Genomic DNA, 12066 nt, shown 5'->3' with positions numbered 1-12066 from the left:
AATGACATTGAAGCTTTGCTCCTGTACTTTCTACACTGCCTGAAAACAAATGCTTGACCTCCAGCTACTCCATTGCCTCACTGCCTTGGAGTTATTAACCCATGTACCAAGAGACAGGGAATTTGTGTTTTGTTTGCTCAGAGAGGAGCACTCCCCTCCTGTGCCTGACAGAGCTGGGAATCCATGGAAGCACTGGGGGGAAAGTTTCCCTGAGTGCAGGGCTGAGCAAAGAGCCTGGAAGGATCTGGTTGGATGTGTGTGTCTGCAGATGAGGGATGAGGAAGGGCAGGATTGCTGGGCACACAGGTGATGGTGCTCACTCCTGCCTTTCTCTGTGGTGGCAAATTAATTTAACTCTGCAAACACTGAGGATGTGAATTTAAAATGTCTGTGGACAAGACAGAAAAGATACCAGACAACATGAAGTGAAGTGGGGAGTAGTTTCTCAGCAGGTTGGTTTGGGCAGGAACAGTGAATGCTGCAATGGCCAAATCTCAGAGCCAGGAGAAGGCTCTGAGTGTCCTTGGCCTGCTCAAATTCACAGCCTTACTTAAGTTTGTTGCCTGGTCTAGGATGTGTGCCTAATTTCTGTCAACCTGAGTGAAAAGCAAGCACATGTTGACCTGTTTTTTCTTTAAATTAGGATAAGAGCTCATAAATATAAAAAATCTCCATGCACTGCACTGTTTTGCTGCTATAAAGTGTGTGCTCTAGGTATTGGCTGTGTGTTAGACAGTAAATGTGGCTGGATTTTTAAAAACTTTTTGCAATTCTAAATGTAACCAAAGCTAAATAAAAACACAAGAGTTTGCTCAAGTTATACAAACTGAAGCAACATAAATAGTTAGAAGGGAACTGTTGTTAACATTTAACTTCTAAGTGCATGAAATTGTTGAATACTGTGCTGTTCACCTCTAACTAGCCTTTAATTTAAACAAAAGCTATAAAAGTGCAATTAGGCTCCAGTCCAAAGAAGCACTTAAATATGTTCCTAGTTTTAAGTGTATGAATAACCTCAGTGAAGTTAAGACAAGCTCAGGTGCTTTCCTTGAACAGGACATGTCACAGAGTAGTTGTGATGCATGGAGAACAACCCTGCAAGTATCACTGGGGAAGATGTGGGGAGAGTAAAGTTCCACCTGCACTTCAGGATTTGGCCTAATGATTTATCCTGTGGGATCCTGACCTCATGGAGAGCTTTGGATGTGCTCCATCATCTGATTGTCAGGCAGCTTCCTACCCACACACAGCACATGCACCTTCCTTTGTCCTCCCTGCCTGACTCAGACTTTTTATGAACACTCAGCTGCTGCCACCAGGCTCTCTCCTCAATCCCATATAAAGCATCTAAACATCCTGGATTTAATACTCCCATTTTCAGTGCTAAATCAATGTTCTTTATGCATTTGTTCTTGGAACACTGCTCTATTTGAACCATAATTCCTCCCACACACCATAAACTTGGTTCTGTTTTTACTCTGATAGGAATTGATCATTTAAAGTAGGAGGAAGCCCGTGACTACTGTTCAAACATTTCAAGGCTATTGCTGGTTAGTCAAATGAGCTTGTGCACCACCTGAGAAAAGTGCTGTGATTACCAGGGGAGCATTACCTTGCTGGGCTACAACCAGCCTTGCAGCAGTTGGGACAAGTCAGGATTAAAGAGCTTCTCACTACAATTTTGGCAGGCAGTGGTGGAGTTTATCCAGTTTATGGCTGACCTCCCATTTGGTGGTTTACTCCTCCAACTATCCTGTATTTGTACATAGGTAGAAAGAAACATTCTGCTGCATAACTGAATTTGACCAGAGATTAAAGCTGGTCTCCTGTGAAATACACTGGAGCCTATTAAAGCAGGGATTGTTTGCCAAACGTGGTTGTATATCCTCCCCAGACCATAAAAAACATTGTTAGCTGAAGTGATAGTGGAAAAATATTGCATTCCTCTATTCTCCTCCTTACCACTACACTGCAACGTGACAGCAAACCCTTAATGAAATTCATGAAGAGCTCTGCAGCAGTTACCTTGAAAACTTTTTTATTGCCCTACATTTCCAGGTAACACTCTGATACTCAGCCTCTGTCCAGCACCAGCAACACCAGCTGAGGCAGAGAGATAGTCAAAATTAAACAAAAGTATCCGGAATTTTTAATGTTAAATACTTGCAGTACATTTTTAATAGTCAAGGATAACTTCCTGTATTTACATATTATTATCTGAATAACAAATACCTTCAAAGGTACAGCAAACTCTTCTGTGCAAATGGAAAAGGGTGAGTTTACTCTTATGCATTATTTATTGAAAATAATTCCTTTGATTTCACCAATTCCACTGCTTTTCCTTTATGTCTGGCACGGGCTCAGTAGGCAATAGGAGAGGAGCTTCAGAGGAGGTGGTGCCCTCAGATATGGACCCCTGGAAATCTGGGCTGTTACCATCTCCCTCCCTGCAGACATGCTGGGATTAATTATCCCTTCGCCACAAAGAACCCTTTTTGGGATCTTGATGCATCACCTTGAGTGGAAAATTACTTCTTTGATGGGAAAAGTGCTAACAGCCACTGCTGGAAGTGCAGCTGAATGGCTCCACATGGCTTGCTGGAGAGCAATGACCCTTGGTGGCAGCAGCAAGGAGTGGGGACACTGGGCAGCAGCCAATGTTGTCAATGCACCCTGGGAAACATCTTCTGGCTTTCTGGATGGGCTCTTTGCAAACCTTCCCTGCTTGAAATACGAGATTTTAGTTTTGGCAAAGCTGAAATGCTCCTCTTCACAGACAACATAGTTCCCAAAATTAAGTTTTTAAAAAGTTGCACAAAAGGTAGTGTTTTCCTGAGTGTATTTTGCTGATAAGACCTTCAAATCAAATTGACATAATGCCTTTAGTTTGGCCTTTATTTAATATAGTTTCATCAGTTTCACCAATTTTTATATTTCACTTGACTTCAGAGAGCTCTCCAATCTCAAAGCAGAATTTTCTAAGACTGCCTTTATGGCTTTTTTAAAAGACAATTCTTTTCTAGTTTTTACTTTAAAAGGATGCAAGCTAAGAATCCAGTTGGAACAGAGGCAAAGATATTTGCAAAATCTTGAGAATCACTAAACAATCCATTTGTTTTAATCACCTAAAACGAGGCAGAATACATGTCACTTGGAATTTAGCTCAGCTCCTCCTTAAATTTAAGTGCAACACCATTAAAAATAAAGTTGCACAGGGGATCTGTTTTCTTTGGGGATTTTTGGAAAGCATTTGAAAGCAGATTTCAGCCTCTCCATTAATTTCCAATGAGCCTAATGCTTTGTGATGCAGCATGCATACAGCCAGAGGCAGATCCGGACAGGCACACTGGGGGATAGAGTGGAAATTTTTTACAGATGGTATTTCAAAACATATTAGCGACTCAAGTTAAGTTACCAAAAAAAAAAGGCAAAGACTTTTTACTACAGAAAGATGTGAGCACGAGCTTTGAGCCATTTTTCATGTTAATAAAGAGGCTTGTTTTAAAAGTGATTGAAACTAGTTTTAGCATTTTTATATGTATAAATCAATAAGGGTATTAGACATAATGGCATGTTTCTGGTATTGTTTGCCTGAGGAAAACCAGAAATAGCTTAGTGAAATAGAAGGCCTCTTATTTTATGTGTGCAGCAGCTACTTTTGAAGAGTCTAATAATCTTAAATATAAGGGTTAATATTCTCTACAAGTAGAGTCATCTTGCTGCATATGTTAACTATGCATATATAGTGTGCTATCAGTCACTGATTGACAGTTCTCAGGGCTTTCTACTATAAATATAAAAATAATTTGCTTGAGAAAGGAGGAATTAAACCAAATAGAGCAAACGTGTTATAAAACAAAAGGCACAAACATGTGTTGGCTTTTTATGAGCAGAGCAATTAGTCACAGTTGTACTGGCCTGGAATTTAAAAGAAAGGCAAAAGAACAAAAAAACAAATCTGTCATTCTCAGGGAACCCTTGTCCAATGTGTGTTATTGAAAATTGATGGAGAGCTTTAACCTACCTGTGTCCAGTTTGAAAGGGCTTTGTACTTCATAGAAATATTACAGGACAGAAATTCCTGCAAATTTGGTCTTTCCTGTAGGAAATAGAACAGTGGAGACTCCTAAGGTACAAAAACTAGTTATTTTAGGAATGCTGCTGCTGTTCTTCAGTCTGCAAATCCTACAGACATCAAATCCAATTGTCCAGCCTGGGAATGTGGGAAATTCCCAGGACCAGATGTGTTCTGGAAAACTCATTGCACATTGCAGTCATTTTTTTTGTGGTTGACATGAAAGGATATTTTTCCTTGATACAGGAAGGGTTTGAGGTTAGCTCAGGTGCAAGGACTTGGCCTGGTTTCTTTCTGATGAGTGTAGGGGATTTCTTTCCTAGACTTTTAGGATGTAAAATAAGAAAAAAAAATATGTCAAGGAGCATGTGAAAAAAGCTGGTGGGAATTCCCACAGTATGGAGTAGAATTAAGATCTCTCTGTATGAGAAAATGTATGTGAGAAACTGTATATGAGAAAAGATGGAGAAAAGGTTATTTTAGTGGATTTCCTCAGACTTGCAGCACCAACAAGAATTGCACTGTATCTTGTACCTGCAGTTCCCCAAACAAATTCAGGAAGAAGGTGTTGATTTTTCTGCTGTAGGATATTTCAAAATGGAAGATGTTCCATAAGGACCACAGACTGTGAAGAAGGTATCTTCTGGTATCACCATAATTTCAAGGCTTATTCTGAAAATGGCTCATTTCTCTTCTTACCTTACTTGAAAACACAATGTTCTGTTTTTCTCAAGGTGCATAGAGCATCAGTGTTCTGTACCACTGCTCTCCTGTTCACAGCTGTATTTATATTATGTGTTCTTAGGAAATGAATATATATTTGAGTATATAATGAACATATAGGAAATGTATTTATATTGTATGTTCTTAGGAAATATCCCTGAGCTGCAAAACAGGGAGAGAAAGTAAGAACAAGCCTCAAACTCAAAAATTTTCCATTTGGGTTTTTGGATAGGGCCGGAAAATCCACCTCAACGGAAAGAGAATGTTGTGCCATAATACAGTTAACATCCTCTGCTGAGAAAGAGAATTAATTAGGAAGGAGTTGGAGCCTCTGGCTGACAGATTCATGATCCATGAAGCTAATCAGTTTTGTGGCCTGTCACTGCTGCTGCTGCAGACTGGTCAGCAGCTGGATCCATGCTGGGGAACGAGACGTTTGCAGCTTGTCACGTCTCCTCTGCCATGCCAGTGTGGAAGAGGAAGGGAATGTTAGTTTATTTCTGCAGCTCAAAAGTTACTATTGCATCCAGCACTAGCTGTAAAGCCTCAGTGGGTTTCTGGAGAAAGAAATCAGGCACTGAGCTAGGCACTAAATTTAGTGATTTAGCTGTGGTAAATCGTCTGTGCCTATAGGAGTCACAGTAGCATTTAGGTGCTAAAAGGTAACCATGTAGGTAAGATTAGTCTGAGCCTTTGGTTTAGCAGGGCTCAAAATACATATTGACCTAGTGATTAAAAGTAGTATTTGTTAGCATTAAAGAGAAAGAATTCAATAATCTTTTAAAATATTTATCTTTGTCCTTTCATTGATCGTGTACCAAATAAGGAGCTGTTCCAACTTGTTCTCCTGCTGTGGCTATAAAACATGAACACAGATCATTCTGAAGCTTTCCAGGTACAGATCATGTAGGGGTTGGGGTTTTTTTTTGCCAGAACTGCAGATGTTTCTTCAAGCCCAGCAATTTCATCAGGTTTCTGAAGGAGAGGAACCTTCAGTCATCTCCGTCCCAATAGTTCATTGGAAAAACGTATCTTGTATTAAACACTTTAAAGATTCATGAAGCAGCTTTAATTTTGTTTGCATTTATTCCTGAAGGGTAAAGCTGTCAGAAATCTCTAAAAGCATTGCTTAATCCATTTCCAAACTCAGTATATTAAGGTCTGCGAGCAAAACTCATTTTTGGAGTTTAGCAAGTTTAGAGACAGGATAAAAGGACAGGGGAAATAGAGCAGGGAAGATGGTTCTTTTTTTTTTTTTTTTGGTAATGCATTAAACTACCTGCATGGCTGCAGTGACAGTCCTTCACAAAAAATAGTGCACCCAAATGGACTGTGAGAGCAGCCTGATAAATAGAGGACTTCACGTGTTTCTCTTGGATCAGATACCAATAGAGTAAATACATCTATCAGGGAATGAAGCTTCAGCCAGAAGAAAATTTCCTTCCCTTTAATGCCTCCAAGCTTATAAGGTTGCCATGAGCAGGTTCATGTGCAGCTGAGCACCTTTTGTTTTCTCATGTCCCAGTTTCTGATCTATGACCTTTTTATGTTAGTACATGATTTTTTCCCCAGGTTTCTGATCTGCCAACCAAAGAGCTTTTCCCATTTTCTTATGAAGCCTGCAAGACAGTTCTCACAGTTGGGCTCAGGAGGCTGGCTGGAAAATGTTCATTTAAGGAGCCAGTTCAATGTAAGGGAATGAATGAGTGAAAATCATCTCTAGAACAGAGAAAAATGATCTGAAAGGAAATACCTCTGGGTTGCCAGCCAGGCTCTGCAGTAGCAAATGCAGAATGAGAACACTCAAAGACCTTTCCCAAGACAACAGCAGGATGCCCCAGGTTTGATGCTTGGCACGCTGTATGAAAGGAGCCTGCAGGGCTGTTTCACACATCAGGTTTAATCCATCCTCAGCTGGCCCATGGAAGTGATTAGCCATGGCATTGTCAGCCTTTTCTGGAATCCCCAGTCCTGCAGACATCCAGCATTGTGTCCCTGCCCAGGTACCTGTGTGCCCTGGAGACCAAGGCTCCTCTGCTGGTTGTGCTTTGTGGCACCTGCTGACAGTCCTGAATGCTGATTTAAAATCACAGGAATATTGAATGTGAGCTATGCCTGCCCAGCTCACACCATCTTTAGCTACCACACAGGTCAAATGTACACTCAATTCTTCCCAAACTCAGGAGTGTTGGATGTTAACAAGGCCAGGTTTCAGTTGTCAGTTGCTGAAATTGTTCCTCTTCACACAGTTCACAGTGTGGTCAGAGCTGGTGCAGAGAAGTGGAGATTGTGGTGGGATCCAGCTCCCTTCCCTGGCAGAGCACTGGGAGCTTCAAACACTCAGGCACTGCACAGCAGCAGGGCTGAAAAAGGGATGATTTCCACATTTTTTACTATGGTTCTGTTGGCAGTAAGGCTGAAGGATTATAAAGGTGTGCCTTGATAGTGCATTTTGTACAGTTTGATTTCTTCCCATTCTGATAATTTTCTTCTCAAAAGAAATAATAAAAGTGCCTAGTCTTGTGCTAAGCTGCCCCATCAGTAGCTCATAGGTTTCTTGCCTGATGATTTCCTCTGTGTCCAGACTTTTCTGCAAGGATGCCCTTTGGCTTGCTGGAAGTCAGCAGGCTTGTTACAGCCTTCCCTTTCCCTCTGTAATGAACTATCCCCTGCTGCCTCCTCCAGGGCCAGTTCAGGGCTGCTCCAGGGAGAATTCTGTCACTCTCTGTGTCCCTTGCTCACAGGCACTCTGGCTGACCCTCTGCAGAGCCCTTGTCAGCCTCTGGCTGAGCAGAGGTGGCTGAGGTGGCACCCAAATTTGGGTGTGCTTTGGCAGGGTGAGGTTTGCTCATGTCTCTGTTTGGCTAGGAGTGTCAAACTCTGGTTAGAGTTTCTTGGAATGAAGGAAGTATTAACTGTAAATTGCTGTGGCTGGTGTCTAATTAGAGAACACTTTGGGAAGAACTCAGGCAACAATCCAGCAAAGCACTTAAAGCGCCCACTGATTTTTTAAGGAAAGACACCTTAACTGGGATTGCTCATGCTCTCAAGCATCATCAGAAGTGGTTGGTAGTGGACCAGTAATTTCTCCTGACTACCTCAGCGCATCAATCTCATTTTGTGAAGTGACCTAAGGAGTTGGGAGTTCAAGGTTGACTTGAAGTCTGCAGGAAATAAACCCTTAAATCACTGCTGTTCTTTGGAAAGTGCTCAGCTGGACAGCTGCTTTTGCTGTTCTTCATCCTCACTGCAATAAATAAATTTATGACAGCTTTTAAACTACTGCTAAATTCTGAGCTTTGCTTTTTCCCATCTAGGTGTTCCTGTTGCAGTGGCACTACCAAAGATATTCCAATATATTTTGTTTGGAATACTCTTTCCAAATGCAGTCAAAATGCAGTTTTTCAAATATGTCCTGCTAATAGAAAAAAAAAGGGAAGAACTAAGAGACAAAAGGTTGCAGTGAGAAGTGATAGGGATGACTTCATCCAGGTAGAATAAGAAATTCAAACCAGCTTTTTATCTAAAGCAGTCCCTGAGGCCCTACAGTGTAAGTAATCACTGAGAACTAAGGCATGAAAAGTCTTGTGAACCAGCATGGCCATGGAGCCACACTTGGGACAATAATGCATTGATTTAATGTGATGAAGAACAAATAAATCAAAAATTAGGAGGTTATGGCTTAGGTGTGCTGGTTTTAAAGCTAGAATTAGATTTTTTTTTTTTTTTTTTTTTTTTTTTTTTTTTTTTTTTTTTTTTTTTTTTTCTCCTCTGAATTAAAGTGGGAGGATGGCAGAAAAGCACTGGAATTAGTCCCACTTGTAGTTACCCTATCAATCTGACCAGGAACACATGAATGGGTACCCAGGTGTTTCAGTTCACTTGCCAATAAAACAAATACTTTTTCCTCAGAAATGTTCAGCAAAATTCCTAATTCTCTGAGGTCTTGTAGTATTTCAGTGGTTCCCTGTCTGTTCCTAGGAAACTTTGGTCCTTGCACACAGGCTTCTCTGTTTTGGACATTTGCGGTGGTCCCACCTTTCCTTTAATTGCTTGTCCCTGCTGTACTAAGTGCTGCTTTGAGTGACCTCTCATTCTTGCTGTAATCCCTCCTCCTGTGCCTCAACCTCTTGTTTTGTCTCCAGATGATGCCTTGTGAAGGCTGACCTAGAACAGAGGCTGGACAGAGCTAAAGAATAAAGCAGAGATTTATTAAAAGGCCTCAATGGATCTGCCTTGGGCAGCACAAGAGCCCAGCCAGGGCTGCACCCAAGATGAACCCAAATGGTCACAAAATGGACAACTGGTCATGGGGTCTCACACTTTTATAAGTTCTGATTCATTTGCATATTGGAGTTAATTGTCCAGTTATAGCTTTAGCCCATGCAGTCCCATCCTTCTTATTTTTCTTTCTTCAGTCCATGTTGTTTGTGTTCTTGGGCCTGAGATTTGGATCATTTGTCCTTGGTCCCCAGCTAGAGAAGGAATTCTTTTGTCTCCCTACTCTGTGAAGAGAGCTCACCATCCCAAAATATGAAGTACAGAATCTGAAAAGTACAAAAGCCAATACCTGGGGCATCACGGATGGGTTTCACACTTTGCTTCCCTCCCTCCCTCCCTGGCAGCTCCGAGTGCTGCTGCAGGACCCCACGAGGAGGGATGGCCTGGGGTGGGCTCCCTCCTCTGCCTCACCTGCAGCAGCAGGGCCCCCACTCCCTGGGGACCGCTCTGATTTCCTGAGGTGCATTTGGGATGTGTGGGACTCTAGAGAAAATTGCTGTCAGGTAAAATATGTCCCTCATCACAGGAAACCTTGCAAGGTCCATGTTTTTAGCTGATGGCTCTTTCCTGTTACTGCAGTATTCCTGATTCACTTCTTTGATAAGTCAGTGTGCTCAAGAGGAAAATTGCATTCAAAAAAGAAATTCAAAAAAGAAATTCAAAAACGAGGGCTGTGTCAGAACATTCATGCCTTCTGAAAACCTCTCTCCTTGTTCCAGGCTTATTTTTAGGCTGTGTAAGAATACTGCTTAGCCAGAAGTTTTACACAGTGGTCCTCTGTGTGGCACAGGCCACCAGCAGGCTGCCAGTGAGTAGCTATGGTAGCACTGGAATCAATGATGAGTGCTCAGGTCTCTGAGCAAATAGTGCTGGGATCAGGAATTATGAATAATTACACTTTACTAGAATTCATAACTGACTTCCAGAGGTTACTCAGCAGTCAAGCATTTGTCACCTGCCCTATCCCCATGACTGCTGATAGTGGGGAAAAAAGTGATTTTTATGCCAAAGTAATGAGCATAGAGGTCAGAAAGTTTGATAAGAGCAGGAGAAGTCATTTTCTGTGATATCATTAGCAGTATTTTAGAGAGCAAGTTCAGCAATTGCTATGGTAATTCTGAATGGCTTTTGGACTGTGAGAACAGGTAGGTAGTTTTCAAAGTTAGCCTCTTTGCTAATGGGATAGACTCCCACTGAAATAGGGCAGTGTGGTGTTACAGAGGGGTATTGGCTGAGAACTTGGGAAGCAGGAGCTCTGCTCTGTGCTGTGGAACTTCTCCAGGCCTCAGTTTTTCTTCTCAAAATGGTCTGTGGTAAAATATATGTATCAGTGAGCAGCACAAAAGCAAATTGTGAATGAGGATGTAGCAGCCTAGCAAGGCTGCATCTCAGAGGGAGCAGACCTGTTTGAGACACCTCAGCAAGTGCAGGCCTGTACAACAACCACCATGTGTTTGCTCTTGCTGCACAAACTGTGCAGTCAGGAAGGGTGGCAAGTGCTCTCTCCGTGGGAAAATGCAAAATTTGCCTGAGCCAATGCCAGTTTTAAAGTTCTGCTGCAGCTGTGAGTTAGCAGCAGAGCTGCTGGAGGTTCCCCATGGAGGACAGCCAGGGTGTGCCATTGTAGGCCTTCTCCAGGATGTTTTTGAGCAGAATCATTGATAGTCCTTTGGTTTTCAAGAGATGCTTTTAACCTCACAGGGAAGGAGAGCTGCTGCAAATCTGTGCACGCACACACCCTGTGTTTTACACTGGGCTGATGGAGAGGGTGCTACTCCTAACCAGGCTGGTTCTTTCAAGCCTTTACCACATCTTTCCTTGGGGTTACAATGATGCCTTGTGAAGGCTGACCTAGAACAGAGGCTGGACAGAGCTAAAGAATAAAGCAGGGATTTATTAAAAGGCCTCAATGGATCCGCCTTGGGCAGCACAAGAGCCCAGCCAGGGCTGCACCCAAGATGAACCCAAATGGTCACAAAATGGACAACTGGTCATGAGATCTCTATTTTTTATAAGTTTTGGTCCATTAGCTTATTGGAGTTAATTGTCCAATTACAGCTTTAGCCCATGAAGTCCCATCCTTCTTGTTTTTCTCTCTTCAGCCCACACTGTTTGTGTTCTTGGGCCTGAGATTTGGATCATTTGTCCTTGGTCCCCAGCTAGAGAAGGAATTGTTTTATCTCCTCACTCTGTGAAGAGAGCTCACCATCCCCTAATATGAAGCTCAGACCTGCACACTAAAGCAGCACAGAATCTGAAAAATATAAAAGCTAAAGCCTCAAGCAACAAGAAAAGACAAAGTCTGCAAATCCCTACGCGGATGGAGAGGAAGGAGAAGAGGATGCTCTTCAGTCTGTTTTGGCTCCCAGTGGCTGCTTGGGTTTTAATTGTGTCTTTCCCCTCAGGTGCAAGCAGATGACCTACCCAGAGGACCTGCCCCAGATCTCGGTGGTGTTCATCTTCGTGAACGAGGCTCTCTCTGTCATCCTGCGCTCGGTGCACAGCGTGGTGAACCACACCCCGTCCCACCTGCTCAAGGAGATCATCCTGGTGGATGACAACAGTGACAATGGTGAGCTTTTGTCACTTTGCCTCTAAGCACAGTGCCCGTGTGAATCCTAGGTGTGAAATGTAAATGTGTCTGTGGATGGGAGGGTTGATCGAGCCGTTTGCACAAAGCTGTGAGTAAATATTGACTATTTGTATAACAAATAAACATTATGTGGATAAAGCCTGCTGATTTCATTGAAATCCTAACAGGATGAATGGCATTTATGTAGGCAATCTTAATAGGACACTTTTCTCCAAATCCAGAGGAATATCATCATCAATAGAATAAAAGTTTAAGTTCTGCTGCCAAGGAAAAGTGAGGCTACAGATTCCCCTTAAAGATAGATGCTACTCTTTTATATGGCAGCACATTGTTTCTTCATTATTTAATCCAAAATCCAAATATTGGTGAGCATATAGGGTGATATTATCAGCAT

The 12066-nt window shown here is 42.2% G+C and overlaps 1 protein-coding gene across 1 annotated transcript in view; it reads left to right on the top strand.

Moving 5' to 3' along the window:
• GALNT9 (polypeptide N-acetylgalactosaminyltransferase 9) overlaps nucleotides 1-12066 on the top strand; it is a 132780-nt gene that overhangs the window by 35112 nt on the left and 85602 nt on the right. Inside the window, exon 3 of the mRNA XM_054645979.2 lies at nucleotides 11485-11651. Within this exon, the coding sequence (XP_054501954.2) occupies nucleotides 11485-11651 (167 nt within the window). The remainder of the gene's footprint in view (nucleotides 1-11484; nucleotides 11652-12066) is intronic.

This window comes from Agelaius phoeniceus, chromosome 18, assembly GCF_051311805.1.
Source record: "Agelaius phoeniceus isolate bAgePho1 chromosome 18, bAgePho1.hap1, whole genome shotgun sequence".
NCBI classification, from domain to species: Eukaryota; Metazoa; Chordata; class Aves; order Passeriformes; family Icteridae; genus Agelaius; species Agelaius phoeniceus.
The sequence above is the reverse complement of the archived record's forward strand: the minus strand, read 5'-3'. Positions and strand labels throughout refer to the sequence as shown.